Source organism: Canis lupus, chromosome 20, assembly GCF_011100685.1.
Source record: "Canis lupus familiaris isolate Mischka breed German Shepherd chromosome 20, alternate assembly UU_Cfam_GSD_1.0, whole genome shotgun sequence".
NCBI classification, from domain to species: domain Eukaryota; kingdom Metazoa; phylum Chordata; class Mammalia; order Carnivora; family Canidae; genus Canis; species Canis lupus.
The window spans coordinates 36,354,729-36,380,002 of NC_049241.1; the positions used below are offsets into that span (position 1 = coordinate 36,354,729).

At 38.6% G+C, this 25,274-nt stretch overlaps 1 protein-coding gene and 1 long non-coding RNA gene across 4 annotated transcripts in view; one reads left to right on the forward strand and one right to left on the reverse strand.

Annotated features, from left to right (window-relative positions):
* Positions 1-1,024, reverse strand: part of LOC111091310 — a 58,634-nt gene extending 57,610 nt beyond the window's left edge. Inside the window, exon 1 of one of the 3 annotated variants that reach the window (XR_005374881.1) lies at positions 233-987. Coding sequence is in view for 2 of the 3 variants with exons in the window: in XM_038566139.1 (XP_038422067.1) it covers positions 111-671 (561 nt within the window). In the remaining variant the exon portion in view is untranslated. Of the gene's footprint in view, positions 1-110 lie in introns of all 3 variants that reach the window. The other 2 variants (XM_038566139.1, XM_038566140.1) reach the window with 2 other exon arrangements.
* LOC111091312 lies at positions 522-24,665 on the forward strand. Its single transcript, XR_005374883.1, has 3 exons — positions 522-850; positions 18,107-18,337; positions 24,612-24,665. It is a non-coding gene; the product is annotated as an uncharacterized LOC111091312 (long non-coding RNA).
* Positions 24,666-25,274: the final 609 nt, after the last annotated feature.

Here is a 25,274-nt window from a genome sequence, read left to right on the forward strand (position 1 = left end):
CCTCAGTGGTGAGCAGTCTAGGAGATTGCCAGTTGTAAATTCTAGGACAAAGTCAACAGTGTTAGAAGAAAAGAACAAAACACATTCCATAGCTCCCAAGTGCCATTTACCTTGACCATTTGTGCAGCTACACCCCAGAAGGCTCTTAAGCCTAGGTGGATGACAGTCTGGTAAGGCCAAAGAAAAGACCCAGAGACAGTGATGGAGACACAGGTCTGTTGAGGGAACTTACTCCTGTACAGGGAATCCAGGAGCAGCTGAATGGACAAAGCATCCGTTGCTGGGATGTAAGTGCAGCAAGTTTTTATTATCATAGCAACTAGCCTAGCAACTATCTGTAGCCTTTCCCCTCCTTGCACAGCCAGCATTCCAAGGAGAGCAAGGTCTGCCATCCGGACACTGTTACAAAGGAGACACTCCACCTCCCCAGAGCCCCTGACCTTGAACAGTGAACAGCACGTTCCTCTGCACATTCTGCTTGATGGGAATATAGTGGGAGGACAGGATCTTGACATTCTCAAGATAGTCATTAACAGGAACATCCAGGCTGTGCTTGCACAAACTAGCAATCCAGTGTGTACCGTACACCACGCTGCTAGAGATGGGTCTAAAGTATTTTTATGCCCGTCATTGGTATGTGGCATGAGGGTCAGATTTATTTCCCCTTTCATACTAAATGAACCTACATTGTAAAACTACTCAGCAGTAGTGAATAGACGGGGAAGATCTCCAAAAATGATGCCGGGCCACAGATCTCCCATCTGCCACAATGCTGGGACATGGTGATGAATTTTCATGGGGCGGAAAAGAACAACTATCCTATACCCAGAGAGAACAGCAGTGATCGAAGGTCAGTGAGAAATCTGTTTCAAAGCAAGACAAGTTTTGGACACATTCACACTTGCTGATAAGATACTGCCTAAACATGAACTGTTTCACAATTAACTTTACTTCATGTAATGCTACTCGTACATTGTATTTAATGATAGAGTTAGTTGTTAAGCTTTACCAACGTTGTATTGAAACACTGGTTTGAAAAGTAAATGTCTTTGCCCCAAATTAACTGTATTTATTAAAAAAAAAAAAACTGTATTTATTTACATTGTGCCCAAAATAATTTGGCTATTTTTTTTATTTTAATTTTTTTTAGTGAACTAACTGCTTTGGCGGCTGAACTGCCTCAACTGGCTAGAGATGTTGTCAGTATTTGATAAATTTTGGAAGTTTGACTGGTTTCCTACTCTGTATCAGTTGACTGTAAGAAGCTCCCAGGAGCTCCCATATTTAAAGGGATTCTGAGATCACGCTCAGCTAAGTGAGAAGACAGTTATTAAATGTTTAGTGATGCCCATCATGGATGTGTGGCAGGGGGGCGAGGATGCAGGGGTGTGGGGTAAGGAGTAGGTGGGAGTAGGATTTGAGTGGGCGAGAACCAGCACCTGTTAGGCATTGAACCAATGATAGTGCATCTGATGTTTACAACACTGGAGAAACGTACTGGATAATTGTTACACTTAAGGGAATCCCTGGTCCTTTGTTGAAGACAAATTGTTTCAAAAGTACAAATGTACTATTTACATTTCTTCACTGAAGGGCAATTTCTTTCCAAGTACATAGTCTTCTCCATTATTAAATGAAATTATTAAATAAATCCTACCAGAAACACAACAGCCTCCTTCCTATGATACAGAATAGCCATGTATAAATGCTGCCTGGCTTTCCTAACTTCTACAGCTGAATTGGCTGCTTGTGTGATTTGACCTTTTTTTCCTACATGCTGGTGAAGTTGAAGCATTAGGGAACCAGGAAAATCATAAAAACTGCAAGTCAGAGTTACTCCGTTTTGGGAGGGCAATGCATTAAAAAAAGCATCTCTTGTAATTATGAAGCTATTATAAAACATTTTAAGAAGGTGGAAGTGCATTAATTCTACCCAAGAGAGCAGACACAAGAACATGGCCTAATGTCATCTCTCAGAATAAATTTAATGTGTCAAAAGTTGTTTCATTTAAAAATAATAAAAATGTTCAAAATCCTATAAGACATTTTAAAATTAGAAGTCTATGCTGAGGAAAGGAACAGATACTTTTGGGGGCCTTAATGACTAATACAAATTATCAGATAAGTAATTGGGCCGTGGTAAGAGACAAGCCAAAATGAACAAAAGATTCTTCTTCATACAGACATAGAACATAAGCTGTGATGGCTTAGCATAAAATCTTAGGTAATTTTGTCTACTTCCAATTCCATCTATCAAATTGCTTTCGAATGCTATAAGGTGGGAAGCATAAATAAAGAAAACATAGGCTTAGAAAAATGGGGATTTGATCCTGAATCTTTCTAAAATATTAATAGCAGCAGTGGCTTCCATTTAAGAACCCTGACCATGTCCCAGGCACTGAGCTAGGCATTTTTTAATATATTACGACATATAACACTCAAAATAATCCTTTAAGGCAAGGATTATTATTATCCTCTAATGATAGATGAGGAAATCTCCTTTCCTTCAGAGACTCACCCCCAAATCCCACGATCGTAGTGAAAATAGTCTGTTAATATCCAAGAACAGAATTACATAGGCCTAGGCTGTCTGTCCAGTGGGCTTTATGGTGTCCATGAGAAAGGAAACAGAGAGCTGCAGATTTTGCTCAGTCCTCAACTGGATCTTTCTGGGCTCCTGCTGGAACTCAGAGAACAACTCTATCCGAGCAAAATCTCTTCTTGACACATCCAGACACATGACTTATTCTCTCACTCTCATCTTCTTGGAGACTGATAAATATCGTTGCAAAATTCAAACTTTCCTATCAAAAACTATCAATAGTTTAGCATCTAGACTGTGTTTCAATGTATACTCATGCACACACTTTTTGTTTTTACAACACTGGAATCGCATGAAACATGATCTGCGACACGCTGTTTTTGCTTGATCAGTGTGCTTATCTTTCCACATCAGTATACATAACTCTTCCTTATTCTTTTTAAAGACTGCCTAGAATTTCACTGAATAAATGTCTTGTATCTATTTAAACATTTCCCCACTGTGCCACATTTTGTGTATCATTTTTTGCTGTTACAGTTTTTTGCTTTTGTAAATACGCTGCCATAAACAACCTTGTAGGAGTATTTCTGGAGTAGAGATACCCAGAAGTACTACTGCTGGGTCGAAGAATTAGGAATGCAGATTTTTATTTTATTTTATTTTTTTAATTTTTTTATTTTTATTTATTTATGATAGTCACAGAGAGAGAGAGAGAGAAGCAGAGACATAGGCAGAGGGAGAAGCAGGCTCCATGCACTGGGAGCCCGACGTGGGACTCGATCCCGGGTCTCCAGGATCATGCCCTGGGCCAAAGGCAGGCGCCAAACCGCTGCGCCACCCAGGGATCCCAGGAATGCAGATTTTTGATAGATACTGCCCAATAGCCCTCAAACTGACTTTCACAACCAATGTCTTCTGCTCTGCAGGTGCTCCTCTCTTGCTTTGGGGCATGATGTTTAGACTATGTCTCCCTACCTTCTGCCCCTCTAATCTGTCTTCTTCACCTTTGCCTCCTCCTTTTGGTTCTTCTTCCCTCTCTCCTTGTCTGTTCTCCACTTCAGACTACTTTTATCCCACCACTGTTTTAACACCTGCTTACCTAACTATAACATGACATAAAGGCATATTTAAAATTTTAACTTACTTTCAATGAAGTTTTCTATTTTCACCTGTTGAATAAATAATCCAGTAGTTTTATCTTTCTTTTGTCCTTCTTTCTCTCTCTCTAAAAAAAAAAAAAAGAAAGAAAGAAAGAAAAGAAAAGAGAAAAGAAAAGAAAAGAAAAGAAAACACAATATTAAGTTATTTTTGTGTGACCTTTGATTTCAATGACCCAAAGCAGGAAACAATGCTCCACCTTCACCCCAGTTACACAACTCTAAAGTACAAAATGTCAAAATACATCCACATAGAAACTTTTAAATTCAGTTCCTGATCACAAATTATTTTTGATACATGATGCCGAAACATCCAGTTATTTAAATTTTTCAGATTTAAAAAAAAATTTATTTGAGAGAGAGAGAGCATGAGCAGGGTGAGGGCAGCGGGAGAGGCATACTGCCAGTCTGATGTGGAGCTCGATCCTGGGACTCTGGGATCATGACCTGAGTCTGGCTTAGCCAACTGAGCCACCCAGGCACCCTAAATTTTTCAGGTTTTATTTTTTTTTTAATTTTTATTTATTTATGATAGTCACAGAGAGAGAGAGAGAGAGAGGCAGAGACTCAGGCAGAGGGAGAAGCAGGCTCCATGCACTGGGAGCCCGATGTGGGATTCGATCCCGGGTCTCCAGGATCGCGCCCTGGGCCAAAGGCAGGCGCCAAACCACTGCGCCACCCAAGGATCCCATTTTTCAGGTTTTAGATATGCAATGTCAGTAGTCAGAACAAGATATAAAGCTATCATGATCACAGAAGTGCTTGCAAGATTTATTTTTTTCCCCGACAAATATTTTGAATAGCAGAATAATGATCAAGGAGCATCTGCTTGACTTTCATTTCTGCATAACTGGTGTCTCCAAGGACAGGGCTCCACCTTGTATCATACACTTATGTCTCTTTAGGAGTCAGTAAACTGCCCTGGGCAAACACACAGAGGGCAGTTCAAGAACTTGAAACACCATGGAAACAAATCTTGCAGACTTTTATCCAGAAGAAAAAAAAACAACAACTTGATTTTCTGTTTCTAAGGTAAACACTGTAGAAAGGAATGCAAAATGGCTTTGTTTTTCTTTTAATTTAAATTCAATTAGAAAAATAGCTAACTTTGATGGAAAAACAGAAAAAACATCTATATGTCATGCAAAGCAAACAGCAAAGTTAAAAGACAATACCTAATAAATAGAAAAGTTGAAATTTCCTTGAACTACATAGAGCATAAGAGATGAGGAAATTACATATACATGTATGTTAGGGGAGGGAGGCTGTTTACACTTACTAAAAAAATTCTACAAAGATATCCAAATGCTAATATTGGTTATTTCTGGGGGTTGGGATTATAGGTAGTTTTCTTATCATTCTGCTCATCTGAACTTCTAATTTTTCTCCAGGGATCACAGATAGCTTATTTTTTAAAAAAATCATTAAAAGTTAAAAACATAAGTATTTGTAAAAGACTCAAGATATTTGAAATTCTTGGCAAAATATATCTAAAACTTTGTCGAACTCCAAATACTTGACACTTGACCTGATCAATTTTGCTAGACCCCCAAATTTCCACACTTTAGCAAGTAAAAAATGGTTCACAGAGTTGATAACTAGTACAATAAAATGGAAATTCCCAGAAATATTGATTAAAGATGGCCAGGCAATTTGGTTGTAGGTATTAAACAATTCAGTATTTGCCTATGATGGTTAATAAGAAATGGCATTTTCTATCACCGATTCGTTTCCAAAATATTTTAGGAGCTTAGAATAATGAATAATTTCAAAGTGATTCAAACCAATACGTACCCCAAGTGGAATTTCTTCACAAACAGTACTGGGTCTGTTATATAAGCTATAGCCGGTTTGGCTTGCCAAAGGACGAACATATTCAGGTGCCAAGGGATGTTTATAGTTTACACCTTAAATTTACTGCAACTTCAAGGCTATGCATTGCAGCATTATGTATAATAGCAAAAGCCTGGAAACAATCCAAATGATCACAACCAAGAAACTGGCCAAATAAACCATGGTGCATCTATCCCATGGAGGACTATGTTAGTGATGAAGGAATGGGCGCCGTGTCTCCTCCCATAGTATAATCATTAGGATATCTTGTTAAGAAGGACAAAAGGAGTAAGGGACAGATTTATAGTATGGTATCTTTGGGTGAGAAAGGAGGAGGGAAAAAAATAAAATATATATGTTTGCTTATATTTAAAAAAAATGACATAATTGAAGTGAAAATAAATAATTGAAATGGAATAATCAAAAAAAAATTTTTAATGATTACCTAAAGAGAGAAGAAGGAGACAAAGTAGAGTAAATGGGTGTGAGGATAGAAGGTAGATTTCTAGAACTACTTTATTGGGTAGTTTTGGGCTCAGGAACCATATGAATGTTTTGCATACTTCAGTGTTTTAGACAAAAACAAAAACATTTACTGGGTCTTTTTTTTTTTTTTTTTTTTTTTTTCATTTACTGGGTCTTGATTGAAGTTTGCTTTAGCTAACAAAATCTTTCACTTTACGTAAGTTGGAATTTCATCAACGAAAATTAGAAATGATGAAACTGGGCAGCCCAGGTGGCTCAGCGGTTCAGCGCCACCTTCAGCCCAGGGCGTGATCCTGGTGACCCAGGATCGAGGCCCACATCGGACTCCCTGCATGGACTCTGCTTGTCCCTCTACCTATGTCTCTGCCTCTCTCTCTCTCTCTCTCTGTGTCTCTCATGAGTAAATAAATAAAATCTTAAAAAAGAGAAAAAAAGGAAATGATGAAACTTTCTGGTGTCATTATTCCTGAAACTGAACGTTTTGCCAATTTGATCTGGGAAGCCAAATTTTATGTTTCCATAAGTATTCGTTTCTCTCCTACCAGTGTTTCTGTAATACAGATTGAGAGTTTAGTGTCAGAAAAAAAGATAGGTGGGATTTGGGGGGTTGTTTTAAGTAAATGATGAAACTTTCTGGTGTCATTATTCCTGAAACTGAACGTTTTGCCAATTTGATCTGGGAAGCCAAATTTTATGTTTCCATAAGTATTCGTTTCTCTCCTACCAGTGTTTCTGTAATACAGATTGAGAGTTTAGTGTCAGAAAAAAAGATAGGTGGGATTTGGGGGGTAAGTTTAAAGTAAAAAACTTTACTCTTTAAGAATAGGTTTAGGCTCACAGCAAAACTGAGAAGAAAGTATAAAAGTCCCACATACCTTTGCCCTACATACAGATGCACAGCCTCCCTACCATCCACATCCCCAGCAGAGTGGTACAGTTGTTACAACTGATGAACCTGCACTGACATCATATTCACCCAAAACCCATAGTTCACATTATGGTTCACTCTTGGTGTTGTACATTCCATAGGTTTGGACAGATGTAGGACACATATCCATCATTATATCATAGAGAGAGTTTTCACTGTCCCCCCCAAAAAATCCTCTGTGGTCCACTGATTCATCCCCCTTTTCTCTACCCCATCCCCCAGCAACCACTGATCTTTCTATAGTTTGCCTTTTCCAGAATGTCATGTGGTTGGAATTATACAGTATGTAGTCTTTGCAGATTGGCTTCTTTCACTTAGTAATAGGCATTTAAGGTTCCTGCATGTCTTTTCAAGTGGTTTTTAATATACCAGTATCATCTATAAAGAAACAAACCTCTTATTCTTTCAGACCCCTGTTCTGATGTTTCAAAATAATCAAAGAAACTGATATTTAAATGAGTGTTTATTTTTTTAAATGAGTGTTTACTATATGCCAGGCACTCTAACTTTAAACATTACATTTATATTTTCTCACTAGATCTGTCCAATGATCTACAAGGTCAGTACTCTCATTGTTTTCATTTTACAGATGGAAAGCTAAAAATCATAGAGAAGTTATTCTCCTGCCCAAAGTCACATCCTTTTTCTTACAACTTTATTGAGCTATATTTCACATATAAAATTCTCTCCATTCAAGTGTACAATTCAATAATTTTTAGCTAAATTTACAAAGTGGTACAACCATCTTCATAGTATTCCAGAACATTTTCGTCCTCCCAATAAGATCCCTCCTGCCCATTTGTAGTTAATCCTTGTTTATATCCCGAACCACAGGCAACCACTAATCTACTTTCTGTTTCTGTATTTCTGAGCATTTCATATAAATGAAATCATACCATATGTGGTCTCCGGTGTCTGGCTTCTTTCACTTGGCATAATGTTTTTGAGGTTCACTCACAATTGGCATATGTCAGTAGTTCATTGGTTTTTATTGCTGAACAGTATTCCACTGTGTGCGTGTGTATGTTTATCCGTGTTTTTCATTTTTGGTTTTCTTTGTCTACCCACTTTCCAGCTGATGGATGTTTTGGTTGCTCCAGTTTAGGGCTATTATAAATAATGCAGTTATGAACATTTGTGCAAAAGTCTTTATGTGGACTTATGTTTTCATTTTCCTTTTCCTTTCTCTCTACCAAAGAGTGGAGTTGCATATTCTATAGTGGTTTTATGTTTATCTTTTTGAAACTGTCAAAATGTTTTCAAAGTGACTGTACTATTTTACATTTCCATCAGTAGTGTATGAGAGAGTTCCTGTTTCTCCACATCTTCATCAATATGTGTTACTGTCTGTCTTCTTTCTTACAGCTGTTCTAATGAGGGTGAAATGGGATCTCACTGTGGTTTTTATTTGCATTTCCCTAATGACTAATCATGTTGAGTATCCTTTCATATACTTCTTACCCATTCATTTGTTTTTTTTTTTTAAAGATTTATTTATTTATTCATGATAGACATAGAGAGAGAGAGGGAGAGGCAGAGACACAGGAGGGAGAAGCAGGCTCCATGCCAGGAGCCCGACGCGGGACCCGATCCCAGGATTCCAGGACCGCGCCCTGGGCCAAAGGCAGGCGCTAAACCGCTGAGCCACCCAGGGATCCCCTTAGCCATTCATTTGTGTGTGTGTGTGTGTGTGTGTGTGTGTGTAATGCCCACTTACATCTTTTGCCCTTTCTTTTTTGATTTGGTTATTTATCCTACAATTTAATTGAGCTTTTATGTTTATAAACTCTTAATACAAGTCCTTGATTGGATATGTGTTTTGCCAATATTCTCTCCCAGTCTAATTACTGTCTTTTGATTTTCATAATGGTATCTTTTGAAGGGCAAAAATTTTGAATTTTGATGAAATCGAAATTATCAATTTTTCCTTTTACTAATTATGCTTTCTTTGTATTGTACCTAAGAAATCTTTGTCTAATTCATAGTCTCAATGATCCTCTTGAATGTTTTTTTCTAAGAGTTTTATTGTTTTATCTCTTACATTTAAGTCTATGATAAATTTTAAGTTAATTTTTGTGTATGGTATGAGGTGAGAGTCTAAGCTTATCTCTTGCATATGGATATCTACTCATCCTAGCACCTTTTGTTAATATATTATCCATTCCTCAGTAAATTACCTTGGCATTTGTTTTTTAAAAAAATCAATTGACTATAGATACAAAGATTAATTTCTGGACTCTCAATTCTATTCCTTTGTTTTATATATTTATCCTTGTGATAATAGCACAGTATATTGATAACTGCAGCTAAATGGTAAGTTTTCAAATCGGGAAATGAAAATCCTCCAATTTCATCCTTATTCAAAATTGCTTTGGCTAGTCTAAGTATTTCCATATAAAGTTTAGGATCCCTTTGTCAATTTTGCCCCAAAAAGATATGCTGGGATTTTTACAAGAACTGCACTGTATCTACAGGTCAATTTAGAGATAACTGACATCTTAACAATAATGTGCCTTCCAATCCGTGGACATGAAATGCCTCTCCATTTACTTAAGTCTTCTTTAATTTTCTTCAGCAAAGTTTTGTTATTTTCGGCATACAACTCTTGAATTCCTTTTTAAAAATTTATTCAGGGGATCCCTGGGTGGCGCAGCGGTTTGGCGCCTGCCTTTGGCCCAGGGCGCGATCCTGAAGACCTGGGATCGAATCCCACATCGGGCTTCCGGTGCATGGAGCCTGCTTCTCCCTCTGCCTATGTCTCTGCCTCTCTCTCTTTCTCTCTCTGTGACTATCATAAATAAATAAAAATAAAAAAAAATAAAAAAATAAAAAATAAAAAAAAATAAAAATTTATTCCTAAGCATTTTACTATTTTTATACTATTGTGAATGGAATTATATTCTTAATTTCATTTTTGTATTACTCATTGCTTGTTTATATACACAAATACATTTGATTTCTGTATATTGATTTGTGTCCAGCAATCCTGCTATACTTGTCTATTAGTGCTAAGAGTGTGTGCATATGTGTGTGTGTGTGTGTGTGTGTGGTGTATGTACAGATTATTTAGAATATCCTAAATACAAGGTCATATCATTCATCAATAAAAACAATTTTGCTTTTTCCTTTCTAATCTGCATACCTTTTATTTCTTTCTCTTACCTGATTTCACTGGCTAGAACCTCCAATATAATGTTGAATAATAATATGATGTTGAATAGAAAAGATGACAACAGATATTATTGCTTTGGTCCTCATGTTAGGAGGAAAGCATTCTTTCACCATTAAATGTGTTTTTTCAATGTAGATTTTTCATAGATGCCCTTTGCCAGATTGAAGAAGTTCCCTTATATTCCAAGTTTGCTAGGAGTTGTTTTTTTTTTTTATCAAAAATGGGTATTGAATATTGGCGAAAGCTTTTTCTATGTCTACTAAGATGATCATGTGGTTTTTGGTGTATTACCTTAGTTGATTTTTAGGTGTTAAACCAACCTTGCATTCTTGGGATAAATCCTACTTGCTTATGGTGCATAATCTTTTTCGTATATTGTTGGATTTGGCTAATTTTTTGTTGAGGATTTTCACATCTGTATTTATGGGCAGTATTGGTTTTAGTTTTCCTTTCTTATTATGTCTTTTTCTAGCCATAACATCTGTGTGATATTGGTCTCATAGAGTGAGTTGCAAAGGTTTCATTGTCCTCTATTTTCTGGAAGAGTTTGTGCAATACTGGGATTATTTTTTCTGCAAATAGTAAAATTTAATAAAATTCACCAGTGAAACCATCTGGCCCAGGACTTTTTTTGTGCAAAGATTTTTAATTACTCATCAAATTTATTTCCTTATTGAAAGTCCATTTAGTTTTTAAACATTTCTTCTTCAGTCAATTAGTTTGTATCTATCTAGGAATTTGTCCATTTCATTCAAGTTATCAAATTTGTTTGTATAAAATTAGTCCTCAAAGTCACATGATTTTAAGGAGTGGATCTTAGATTTAAACAAAAGAGGTCTAAATCACACCCCTAAGCTCTACTGTTATGCATACTGCCTCCCATTCATTTATTATTCAGTATGCTGATGGAAAAACCAGGCATCAAATGGCAGGCATGACGATGGTCATTCAGTCTAGTTCTCAGAAGTCATAGCAATGACATGACCCATCTACCAGGGACATGATGTGCAAGATAAACTGGAACAAATACATTACAAGTGGATCCTCCTGGTTTCAAAATTCTTCCTAGATGTTTTCTGATGTGACTTCTTGACTACGCTCTGAGGTCAAAAATCATTAGGGTACATGCATCTGAATGGGTGTCATTGAGCAGGAGCAGACTGTAAACATAATATAATATGTTTACATATTATATGTAATATGTAATTACATATTACATATTACAAAATGCTCACAGAGCATTTTCTGTGATGGGGACTTTTCATGGGTAGTATATACTCCAATTTTTAGTAGTTTTGTGCATTCTTATTAGCCTAAATGGAAAACCATACTTGTTAATAAACAGAAAAATACAAATTCCAGTATTTTATGATTAAGACCCTAGAGATCATCTAAGCTAACTCTATTTTTTATATATAAAGAGAACAGACACAGTAAAAAGGAAATAGCTTTTGTGAAGGTCAATAAGGCACTTGATAGCAAAGTCTTCACTGAAATGTAGTCAGGTTGGTTGGGGGAACAGATATACAGAGGAGAAAAATAAAAGACAAGGTAAGTTGTTCAGGATGGCATGGTTACTGTCTTGGTGACTCACCATCTTTTAACTCTGGGATTATTTTTAAATAACTATAGAAATATTTAAGAATCTCAAATGTATAGCATTAATATTTTCAGGTTAAGAGGTCCATGAGTTTGGGGCCTTTTATGTATGTATAATGTTTAAGAGAATTTGGCCTAATGAAGCAAGAGGTCATCCTTGTGATTCTAATTTTAAATGTGTACTTGATTTAGGCTTGTGATTTTAAGTTCAAATCATAGTAAGGCTTGTGATTTAAAGTTCAAATCCATAGTATTATGGAACTGAATAATTTAATAGAACTGAAGGCTTACCATATTTAGAATTTTAATGTATTAGATTTATAAGTTATATAAGTATTCAAGAAGATTTTGTTAAGTCAGACAGTTACAGTACTTAAAAGGAAACTGAATAAATTAAATGTATAAAAGCAGTTTAAAAGGAGTTTGTAAATAGGACCAAACATTAATCAAAGGCCCTTTAAAAGTGACTTTCTGGGCTTATAAGCAAAATAATAAGATTTGTAATATAAATGTAAAAGCCTAAGAAATACAAGGTATTTTTAAAATTCTAACTTTGATATATCAAAGATTTTAAAAAATCAATGTTACTTATAAATAATCTCTTTTGCACACAAAAACTACCATTGAGGACCTTAAAAGTTACATTTACCAAGCAGGAGCAGTATATCTCTTGGTTTAGATAGGCTGTCATTTAACAGGCATGTATGAAGTGCCTACTGTATACCAGACACTATGCTGGGTGCCAAAGATTGAGGAGTTCACAACCTCCTAACGGTGGCACTCACACGAAAATTCTAAAGCCAATCTGTACAGCTATTGCCAGGCAACCCAAAGTAGTGAGTTGCTTAACATTCTCCATAAAATAAAGCCCTGCTACTCTGTCAGGGAACCATTTTGAAATAGTAGAACATGACAAATATAGGGATCTTTTGAGTTTCAAGAGTCTCCTTAAATTAGTCAAAAGATTTGTAAGAATGTATGGTAAGAAATGGCTTATCCTGTCCAACAGCACTTTCCCTCCCCTGCTCCAGGCTGGATCAAAATTCCCCAGGCCTGGAGCAAGCTGGAAAAGGGGTGAGGGGCAGGAAAAAAACTGATGCATCACTTGCAAAGGGGACCTGTATCTTGTCATTCTGGCCAAATTCCTGGTAAAGAGGAGGACAGGTCTCTCCTAGATAATTTAGAACATTTGAGAATGGAAGAGCAACGTGCTTGTCCCCAGGGAGCCTATAGGTCACAAGACCCAGAATTCCCCAGGACCTGTGTGGTGAAGTTTATCTGGACAGAGTGATCCTTACTAAGTGGCTTGGGAACAGCAACATGATCCCAGGTGGCCCTGAAGGGCACAGAAGTGGAATCTTCCTCGTCAAGTGTGGGGCTGGTGTATTGGCACTGTGCCGAGCATCCTCTATGCCTATTTCAACCCACCCTGACAATGGCCATAGAGGGAGGCAGTCTCAGGATCTGTACTGAATGCATGAAGAAATCAAGGCTTTGAATTAAATGAGGTGCTCAAGGACACACAGCTCGACAGTGGTTGGAACTAGGACTGGAATGCATCCCTCTAACTCATATGTTATGTTGCTCCCCATTAAATTATATATAAAACCTATCAGCTTTCTTGAGAGATGGATGAGGTGGAGACCTGCCTTCATCCCTTGTAGCATGCAGAGAATGGCAGCAAGCCAAAGGCAAGAACCTAAGCAGAGAAAAAGATAATTCAGGCCCTGACTCAGCATTGTTCTTGATGACAGTTAAGCTAATGGAAGCTACAAAACAAAGCCAAGAAAATTCTTTTTTCCTCCCTTTGCTGAATAGGATCTGGCTGCTTGGGGGTCATTGAAAGGCCCTGGTCCATATCATTATCATGAGCCCCACACTATCCTTGTGCCCTTGTCAGCATTCCATTTCTCAGTCTACCTACTTGTACAAGAAGAACCCCACAGAAGGGGAGTCAGGGATTTTTTTTTCAAGATGGAGATAAACTTTTGAGCATACTGTTAGGAGAAAGAATGATTACAAACAGCACACATAGTAGGATCCAATTTTGTCTACTGTATACATGTGAATGCATTTGCACAAGGAATAGGCTCTCTCCAGACAGTAGAATGAGAGGTAATTCTATTAGCTTCAGGGCCCCAGAGCTAAGTTAGGTAAGGTGCAAATCTTGGTGCCAGCTGGCTGGAATGTGAATCCTCACTCTGCCTCTTTTTGTCTGTGGGACATTGAGTTAAATGACTGAAACTCTTGGCGTCTCAGGTTTTTCATCTGTGAAATAAAGGTACTAGCAAAACTTCTCTCATAGAGCTGTAATGAGGATTATGTCAATTGTCCCTGAACTGTGCTTAGCATATTCGGCACATGCAAGCACCCGGTTATTAGGAAGAATCTTTCCCCCTTCTTGTGAGAAGCCAAATCCAGATTCCTGGCTTCATACCTACTTTACTGACCACCTGATCCAACCGCCTTCTACAGCTATGGGGTCCCAGAATGGTGAAGCTCACTCCAGAGCCCAGAGCTCCAGCCACCATTCCAGTCTCCCTCCATCCTTTCAGAGACTTCTCCCCCAGAGCATCCTCTGTGCCAAAGTGCCTCAGAGTGTCTCTCTTGCCACTCGTCAGTGCCCTCAGGTTCTGTGAGCTTAGACAGGGAGAATCTGGCTGTAAAAAGCTGTGTCATGGGGAATCCAAACCAACCCCACTGGATACTCCTAATCTGAGGAATTCTGAATTCCGCCTAATTTAAGGCACTGACAATGCAGACTATAAAGAACTGCAGAAACTATTGCGTTAAGAACCATGTCACCAACATACAACCTAAAGAGAAATATTCTATCAGATTGAAATAGGAGACAGAATCTAGATAGAGCAAGAAAGAGACTTATCTCAACGTCAAGGTTTGTTTTCTACTTTGAGTCACAGAGGCGTAAGACAAGGAGAAACAGAACTCTGTGAGACCAGTTTCAGGGACCTTGCATAAAACATTCTTTGAACTTGTGCCTCAGCAAGGGAGGGAGGGTGAGAAAAAATGAGACAAGACTAAAGATGATTTGAAGTTCTTAGAACTCTACATCTGAGGGCTATGGAAGTAGACAGACTTTGCTTTAAATGCCTTATTCTCTGCTTGCTGTGCAACCATGGACACATTATCCGACCTCTTCTGAGTGTTGGTTTCCTTACGTGAATGATGAGCACAATTCCTAACTCACAGGGTAAATGTTAAGAGTTATTTAAAAAAAAAAAACAAAAAACAATACATATATGATAGTCCCTTCCTTACTTATAAAACTCAGGGGCAGCTAAGTGGCTTAGTTGGTTAAGGGTCTGGCTCTTGATTTCAGCTCAGGTCATGATCTCAGGGTCATAAGATGGAGCCTAGTGTTGGGCTCCACACTCAGAGGTAGCCTGCTTGAGATTCTCTCCCTCTATCCCTCCATGCTTCTCACTTTCTCTTAAATAAATTTTTTATTTATTTATTTATTTATTTATTTATTTTTATTTATGATAGTTACAGAGAGAGAGAGAGAGGCAGAGACACAGGCAGAGGGAGAAGCAGGCTCCATGCACCAGGAGCCTGATGTGGGATTCGATCCCGGGTCTCCAGGATCGCGCCCTGGGCCAAAGGCAGGCGCCAAACCGCTGCGCCACCCAGGGATCCCTTAAATAAATAACTTAAAAAAAAAAAGAAAGAAAGAAAACTGCACCCAAAGATCAAATAGCAATTTCTGTTTAAGGCTTATGTATTTCACTTTGTGATAATTTGGCTGTGAGGAAAAGGAATATATATAGAACACCTGGAACCTGAAAATATCTGGACTTAGATTTAAATCCTATGTCTGCCAGTTACTTCCTTGTACCCTTGAATAAGTCGCCTCAGTTTCCTCAAGTGTACAGTGGGACTCATCACAGTGGCTAACTCAAAGGGGTTAAGGATAAAGCTTGTAAAGTATTTGGCATGACCCCTAACATTCTAAAAAATTGACTATTTATTTTTGGTTTTGTTTTCATTTTCCTAAGAATTATTCATATAATTGCCTTGTACCTTTCTTTTACTTATACCTTTCTTTCAATTTATGCCTAAAGATTTTCCATTTCAGAGCCTGGCACATTTCCACTGCAACAACTTAATCCATATAAATCTTGGACAAAAAGAACACACACACACACACACACACACACACGTTTGCTTAGATAGACCTAAGAAACTGACATGAAAATAATAGAGCGAAACAGTTTCTCCATTTTAAAAGCATCTGACCCAGTCTAAGACAGCTCAAAGGGTCCATCTGCAGACTAAAATGAAGAGATCACAAATATGTCCAATAGAAAATTACTACTCAGTCTGCTCAGAGAGAGTCTATAAAGTCCCTGGCAGCCCAATTAAGTGTGAGTGAGGAGGGAATGAATGTTTGTTAAGTAACTACTAGGTGTCAAGGGCTACACTTATATTCTCTGACTTACCAATCATATCACCACATCCAAGCATGTCACAACTAATGCCAGGCACAGTGGGCTTCTTTGTTCTCTTTTGTTCTTTTGAAACATTTCTTTGAACACTTAAAAGACCCTAACTCATCAATTCCTCTCAATAACCCTTCAAAGTAGGATTTATCATCATGTATTAAACAGGGAACTAAGGCACAGAGAGGCTAAGTAGATCCACCTTAGGTCACACAACTAATAAGTAACAGAGGCAGAATTTAACCCCAGCACTAAATTATACTGTCCTATTAGTTGTGAAGCTGTGTCACCCAAATGAATCATCAATGGGCTGGCCACTCTGTGAGAATATTGTATATTAGATTGCTTCATTGACTATCACACAGCTTGTGGGGAAGGGATGGGGGTGGGTACGAGGGAAATCTGGCCATTATAAATATTAATATTATTGTTGTTGTTATTAGATTAGGTAATACGTTCATGTAGTTCAAAATTCAGAAGGTACAAAAGATATGCAGTAAGTGCCCTCTATCTCTGCCCATGCAGTCAGCATCTTGCCCTGGAGAAAACAGTGCTATTAGTTTCTTAAGTATCTTTCCAGAAGTTTCTCACATCTATACAGGCAGTTAAATACACACACACACACACACACGCACACACACACACACAGATATTTGAGGTAACATATTATTCACCCATTTTTGCACCTTACTCTTCTCCTGAGACCCTGTACTAGAGACCACTCCATATACAGAGCTTCCTCATTCCTTTGTGAGGGCTGCCAATTACTCTATGTGTGATTCATCCTCTATTGGATATTTAGGTCGTTTTCAGCCTTTTGCTGTTACCAATAACACAGCAATGAATAACTGTCAATAGATCATTTTTCATGTTTGATAGTACATCTAATAACATTCTAGAAGTGGAATTGCTGGGTTAAACACTATGTGTATTTGATAGGTATTCTCTTCTTCCCCTCTACAGAGATCACTCGAATTTCAAAATATGTGATTTCTGTTATTCTTATTTATGAGTGTCTGGATCTGTCTGATTAAAATGTCCTTAAAATTTGAACTACTTATCTGCATGACCTGAGATGCTGATGCTGATAAAAGGCAACTTTCAATCATAGCTCATGATTTCAAATTTTTATTTTCATCAAAAGGGTATTTCCCATTGATCAGTTGTGCAGACAACAATATAAACAGCACCCCCTAGAGTTGTGCACAACTGTATATGGCGACTCTGGTTCTGCCTGAGATTTCATTTAGAAGTGCAGAGGAAGAGATGTTCTGTTTAGTGTAAAACACATTTAAGACCCCTGTGGCCCCACATAAGACACAGACAGTTACCTTATAAATGCTGCTTGATGCTAATAGTGGTGGCTGAATTTCAATACCCTTTCTGAGAGCTTGCAAACTTCAGGACATTTTCACAGCAATCTCAGATGACCTAGCTGAAATGACACTTTAAACCTTGCGCCAAAAGGAAGGCCAGATGTCGGTGGCATTTTGTCCTTGTCAAAGAATAGAACACAGAGTAGTCACTGACCTACCAGCTTTTGACTCCTGAATGCTGAATTATCATCCATAGGAAGTAAGATGGTGGTACCCAGGGAGTTCTGTCTTGGAGACAGAAGGGGTCAGCCTAGCAGAGCTAAGCTTCATTAGATTTAGATACATTCACAAGTGTTTATCACTCATCCCGTGAGATACATAGAATTAGTTGTGTTTTGCTTTCCACCAAGCATCCCGATATCCTAAATTAGATTTGAGATCAAGCTGATATTCACAGGCCTGGCCTGCAGAGGTTGGATGTTCAGGGAATAGGAAGGATCTTTTATACTACCAGCAGGACAGCTTGGCAACTGGGGTGTTGGAAATGAGATGCTGTGGAGGCTGCCATGCTCACTCCTCCCTTATCTCTGGCATCTTATCTTTGCCTTCACAGAAGAGTGACCACAAAGGAGGTGCTGGGAGGAGGAAGGATGTAAAAGAACTGTGGATGGAGAAGGATCGTGTCTAATCCTCAGCAGCCACAAGAGCTCAAGCTCTAGTGATAAAAAGATCTAGCAATAATCCAACCTCTCAACAAAGAGACTTAATATCCTGAGGGGTGAGATCCACTCAGCCGCACAGGGTCATCAGCTGATTTAATCCAGCTGGGTTTTGTACAGATACAGTAAGTGACTGTAAACTCCTCTCTGCTTGGGTTTCCGGGACTGATCACATTTTAAGAGAGTGAGTGAATGAAGTAACTCACTCTCTGGCCTGATTTTATGTGATTTCCATATCTTAAAGATACAGTTTATTAAATAAACGAATTATGCCCACTTTGCTGCTAACCTAAAGGCAATCATTTCTCTAAAGTCTGGAAGCCTGTCATTTCCTTTCATTGTCGTGTAGTGTAGTGACACCTAGTGGGAGATACAAGGGGAGCACCCGAGCAGGAACCTGAGAAAAATCTGTATTTTTGGTGACTATTTCCAGAGAGTTATAGAAATTGGGATGTGGGGCTGGGGTACCAAATCTAATCTAAAAGCTCCTGTGTGTTTCCTCCATTGCTGATAACAAGTGTAGCCTTATCTCCTTTTAAAATCTTTATGACCTAAATAAGGCAGAGAAGTGCCAGTCAACCCTCTTCTGCCTAAAACATTTCTCCCACAGAAATGACACTTGTTTTAGGCCCAGAAGAGGCCCCAATACAGTCAAAGACTGGAATGGCTAAGGCAGTTAAAGAAAGTAGCCCTGTGACTGGCCAGGGTGGATATCAGCAGGATCAGCAAGCTAAGAAACAGCCTATTTAGTCTCATATTAGTGAAGCTTTGAAAGACTTCTCTGCTTCCCTCCCAAATATTTCCCATCAGTACTTGGATTTCCATCTCTTTCTAGCTCATTCCTTTGGCACTGGAAAACTTTGCACGGCCCTCAGTAACACATACTAAGTGCAAATGACCCTGACATGGGTAATAGCTGGGGCCTTGCTAACATTCCAAGGAAGGAAGGTAAAGCTGAGAGCAACTGACTTATAAGGAAGCTAGAAGGGGAATTTCTACGTGGGATCAAACTGGATGACCTCAAGAGTTTCTTGTATGGTTATAGCAACTTGCTGAGGTCTAGACCCTGGTAAAAATAGAACAAACACAGTCATGGCGAAAAGGTTAGAGTCTGGGGGTGAGGAGGGGGGAGGGACAAGAATTAAAATGAGAGGAAAGGTAGGAAGAACCCAAGACCCTTTGTCATCTCCAGACTGTAGTTACACACAGCACTTTTGATACCAAATGCATAGTATCTTTTCAATGCCACTTCTCCAACTCCCTAAAACCAGCAAAGTGTTCTATGATCCAATTCAATTCTCACACTATCTACCTGGAGTAGTGTCAGATCCCACAGGTAAATGGTTCAGTCTCACAAGGCTGTCCCCACTTTAGGTGCCAGTACCAGGTTATCACTTGCAACCACCTGGCAATACATTCAGGGGTTCCCACCATCTCTCCTCAGGCTCATTAACTTACCAGAACATCTTACAGAAATCAGGAAATACTTTGCTTACTATCACCAGTTTATTATAAAGGATATTTAAAAGGATACAGCCTTTATAATATATTATAAATGAACAGTCCAGTGAAGGGGTGCATACGACCAGATCTAGAAGGGTCTGGAGGACAAATGCTCCTATCCCATGGAGTTGGGGCATGCAGACTGTTCATCAATCCAGAGGTTCTCTGAACCCCATTTTTAGGGAGTTTTATGGAGATTCTGTTACACAGACACAACTGATTAATTAATCACTGGATATTTACCCCAAAGACGCAAAGGTAGTGATCTGAAGGGCCATCTGCACCCCAATGTTTATAGCAGCAATGTCCGCAATAGCCAAGCTATGGAAAGATCCCAGATCTCTATCGACAGACGAATGGATAAAGAAGATGTGCAATGGAATACTACTGAGCCATCAAAAAATGAAATCTTGCCATTTGCAATGACGTGGACAGAACTAAAGGGGATTATGCTAAGCAAAACAAGTCAATTAGAGAAAGACAATTATCCTATGATGTCATTCATATGCAGACTTTAAGAAACAAAACAGAGGAACATAGGGAGAAGAGAGGAAAAAATAAAACAAGACAAAATCAGAGAGGGAGACAAAACACAAGAGACTCTTAATCATAAAAAACAAACTGAGGGGATGCCTGGGTGGCTCAGTGGTTTAGCGCTGCCTTCAGCCCAGGGCGTGATCCTGGAGACCCGGGATCAAATCCTGTGTCGGGCTCCTTGCAGGAGGCCTGCTTCTCCCTCTGCCTGTGTCTCTGCCTCTCTCTCTGTGTCTCTCATGAATAAATAAAATAAATAATCTTTAAAAAAAAACACACACAAAAAAAAAACAAACTGAGGGTGGCTAGGGTGGGGTGGGGAATGGAGGGATGGGGTAACCGGGTGATGGGCATTGAGGAGGGCATATGATGTAATGAGCACTGGGTGTTATATAAGACTGAGGAATCACTGACCTCCACCTCTGAAACCAATAATACATTATATGTTAATTATTTGAATAATTAAATAGTAAAATTTTTTAAAAATCATTGACTATCACTGGCCATCAGTGATTAAGGACTATTTCTAGAAGTCAGGGAAATGGGGCTCCATCCTCTCACCATGCCTGGTCTTTCTGGAGTAATGACCAGCCCTCATCCTGACATGATCTAGGAGCCCCCAGCCACCAATCATCTTGATAGCATACAAAAAATTCTCTTGTTGATGTGGTAAACAAAGGCAAAAGAAAAATTAAATTTCTTTGCTACCTACAGCCCACTGACAAGTCCCTGAAACAGACAGAATGATATTCCTCTAGGACATAGCTGCCTCAATGCTGATACTTTGCTAAGGGTAAGAGGCAATCTTAGCTTGACCCCCAGGATCCTGTAGGTAAGTCTACTTTAACATTAAAAATTCCTTTGGAAACTTCTTTTATCTCTACCCTGTAAGATATATGTTGTCAGTCATCCCCCAAGCATATGACCAACTGATACACATCTGAAGGGGCTCATAACTTAGGTTTTATAATATAATGGTAATAAATGACCATTTCCTAACAGCAGCTAGCCCCCTCAAGGTCCTGGAAACCTTGCTTCCAAAATTCCTTAGAGATTTATACTCTCCCTAACCCCCTTCCAACTTGAAAATATATAGTCGGACACTTCTCATTGAGGTAGGAAAGATACTATAGGGCTCTAAGCCCACGATCAAGAAAGAGCTGCACTGGGGTCATGAAGAGTGGTCCATTATATACTTTCAAGTTGGAGGTAGTTAAGGATAGGGTAAGGCTCTAAGGAATTTTGGAAGCAAGGTTTCCAGGACCTCGAGGGGACTAGCTGTTTTTGGGAAAAGATAATTTATTACGTCTAATAAAACCTGAGTCATGAGACCCTTCAGATGTATATCGGTGGCTCATACGCTTGGGGGACGATTGCCAACATGTATCTTGGGGTAATTAGAGATAAAGGAAATTTCTAAAGGAATTTTTATATGTTAAAGTAGGCCTACATGATGGGGTGGAGTCAGGCTAGGATTGCCTTTTGCCTTTAGCAAAGTGTCAACATGGAGGCAGGTGAGTCCCTAGAGCAATGTCACTGCATGTTGCAAGGACTTGTCAATGAGCTGTAAGTAGTAAGGAAATTTAATAATGTTTCTTCTGCCTTTGTTTCCCACATCACTCATGACCCCAGTGCAGCTCTTTTCTGCCCACAGGTCCCATACCCATGCTTTCATAAAACCACCTTTTTGCACCAAAGACATCTCAATAATTTTTTCTTGGCCATCAACTTCAAATCCTAACATCTTTCCTACATCATTGTCACTCCTCGGATTCCAAAGGAGCTGTATACCAAATACTTGGGACTAAAGTCAATTATTTATTTGTTATTATATCACACACCCTCACAGTCCCTCCCACTCAAATTCCAACTTTAAATACTCCAAGAGAGCATTTTTAAAAACCTTTCTCGGGATGCCTGGGTGGCTCAGCGGTTGAGCACCTGTCTTTGGCCCAGGGCGTGACCCTGGAGTCCCGGGATCGAGTCCAGGGATCTAGTCCCACATCAGGTTCCCTGCATGGAGTCTACTCTCTCTGCTTATGTCTCTGCCTCTCTCTCTCTCTCTCTCTCTCTCTATGTTTCTCATGAATAAGTAAATAAAGTCTAAAAAATAAAAACTAAAACCTTTCTCAGTGAATTTGGCAAGGTTTAAAACTTTGCAACTGATCCTTTTATTTATTTATAAAAACAGAAAAATCTGCCCTCAGAAGCTAAAGAGTAGCAGCAACCAAAAGAGAATTCACTGAAAATTTAAGCACATAGGCATTATATGGGCCATTAGAACTGCAATTCAGGAGACAGGAACTCAAGTAGAAACCTGATCCATGCTCCAAGAAAAACAGAGGAAGTAGAGTTACAGAGGTAAAAAGTCCTCTATGCAAAACAGGGATTGGAATTCAGTTAATTGGAAAGCACCTGGGTGGCTCAGTGGTTGAACATCTGTCTTTGACTCCAGTACTGGTCCCAGGGTCCTGCGATTAAGTCCCCCATTGGGGTCCTCTCAAAGAGACTGCTCCTCCCTCTGCCTATGTCTCTGCCTCTCTCCGTGTGTCTCTCATGAATAAATAAATAAGATCTTAAAAAAAAAAAAAAAAAAAAAAGAAACTCAGTTAATTGGGATTGGTTGGGTTAATATGCAAATGAGGGATTGAATCACATCAAATTGCATTGGCTCTTTTCCAAGTAAAGAATTCAAAAGAAGCCAACTCAACAGAATGCCAAAGATTCAGGTGTTATGGTGATGAGCAAGTTAGGTGCAGGGTTGAGAGCTTGCTGGCAAGAAGTTCATTGGTTCCTCTGACAAGAAGGTAAAAATCCCTCCTCTTTTATGGCCTCCTGACCCTATTTTAAGAGATGCACAGCTAGGTTTGCTTGCTCTATTTTAAAATCTCTTTTTATAATAGACTTGTGAATTGTATGAAATATTTGAGTATGAAAATATATAAAAGAATAATATATCATGATCAAAGGTGGTTTGTCTCAAAACGCAAGGTTGTCTTAACACACAAAAATTGATCAATGTAATTCACAATATTAAGATAATAAGAGAGAAAATCCATATAATCATTTCAACGTATGTAGAAAAAGCACTTGACAAAATCCAATTCGTGATGTTTTTAATAACTCAGAAAACTGGGAATAGAAGCCCACTTTCTCTAATAAAGTGTATCTTTGAAAAACCTACAGCTAAGATCATTTTTTTTTAAGTTTCTTAATCATTTACTTATTTTTCTGTGGACTACTTTTTAATATTTTTTTCCTTTGCTTTTTTCTTTACTTCTTTTTTCCTATCTTTCTTTCTTTTTTAAAAAATTTAACTTCAAGTTAGTTAACATACAGTGCAGCACTGGTTTCCGGAGTGGAATCCAGTGATTCATCACCCACATACAACATCCAGTGCTCATCCCAACAACTACCCTCCTTAATGCCCATTACTCACTTGGCCCAACCCCTACCTTCCTCCTCTCCAGCAACACTCAGTTTGTTCTCTATATTTAAGAGTCTCTTATGATTTGCCTCCCCCTCTGTTTTTATTTTAATTTTCCTTCCCTTTCCCTATGGTGATACGCTTTGTTTCTTAAATTCCACATATGAGTGAAATTATTTGATATTTGTCTTTCTCTGACTTATTTTTTTAATCTTTTTTTAAAAGACTTTATTTATTTATTCATGAGAGGGAGAGAGAGAGGCAGAGACACAGGCAGAGGGAGAAGCACACTCCATACAAGGAGCCGGACGAGGGACTCATCCTAGGTCTCCAGGATCACACCCTGGGCTGAAGGCAGCGCTAGACCGCTGAGCCACCTGGGCTGCCCTTTCTGACTGACTTATTTAGATTAGCACATACATTCTAGTTCTATCCATGGTATTGCAAATGGCAAGATTTCATTCTTTTTGATTGTCAAGTAATATTCTTATATATTATGTTATAAGAGATAGATACAGATACAGATCTTCTTTATCCATTCATCAGTCAACAGACATTTGGGCTTTTTCCATAATTGGGCTATTGTTGATAGTGCTGCTGTAAACATGCACCCCAATGATTAAGATCATTCTTAATGGTAAACTATAGAATACTAAGATTGTGAACAAAATAAGGATGCCTCTTCTCACATCTATTCACCAATGTACCTGGAGTCCTAGCCAGTGCAATAAGGCAGGGAAAAAGAAAATAAAAGGCATAGATTGAAAGGGATAAAGTGAAATTGTCTCTACAGAACATACTTGTTTATGAAAGTTCAGAACAAACCACCCCAAAATATGCCACTTTAGTGTATTGACTATTTTGAGCTGAATGTGTTTGAGAAACAATAGATGTGGGAAGTGTTCTCTGACCTCCCCTTTCGTATCTAAAAACAGGTTACGGGATGCCTGGAGGGCTCAGCGGTTGAGCATCTGCCTTTGCTCAGGGTGTGATCCTGAAGAGCTGGGATCGAGTCCCAGTCCCACGTGGGGCTCCCTGCATGGGGCCTGCTTCTCCTTCTGTCTATGTCTTTGTCTCTCATGAATAAATAAATAAAATCTTTTTAAAAATAAAAAATAAATAATAAATAAAAACAGGTTACAAATTTTCCAGTGAGACTTCCCTGTGGCAAGAAGAAAATATGCTTATCACCAGGCACTGGGATAGACCCGGAATAAAAACCTAAGATAACCTTATCTTCTAGTAGCTTCTCTCCAAATATTCTCTAGTCACTCTCCCACAATTTACTGCCCCTTGACCAAGCTCCTTTGTTTATTACCTCCCCACAATTTAGTGGTTTTGTTTACAAAAGGTATACAAACTTTGGTTCTAATGGTTTGCTCAGGTCTTCATTTTCCTTCTGAAGACTATGAAATAAAATGTGTATTTTTGTCCTATTAATCTGTCTTATGTCAGTTTAATTTTTAGGTCCAGCACAGAACTTAAGAGGGTAGAAGGAAGGCTTCTTGTAAGATCTCTATACTGAAAACCATGCAATATTCTGAGAGAATTTAAAGATAACCATACCATGCTCAACACATTGGATGATTCAATATTAT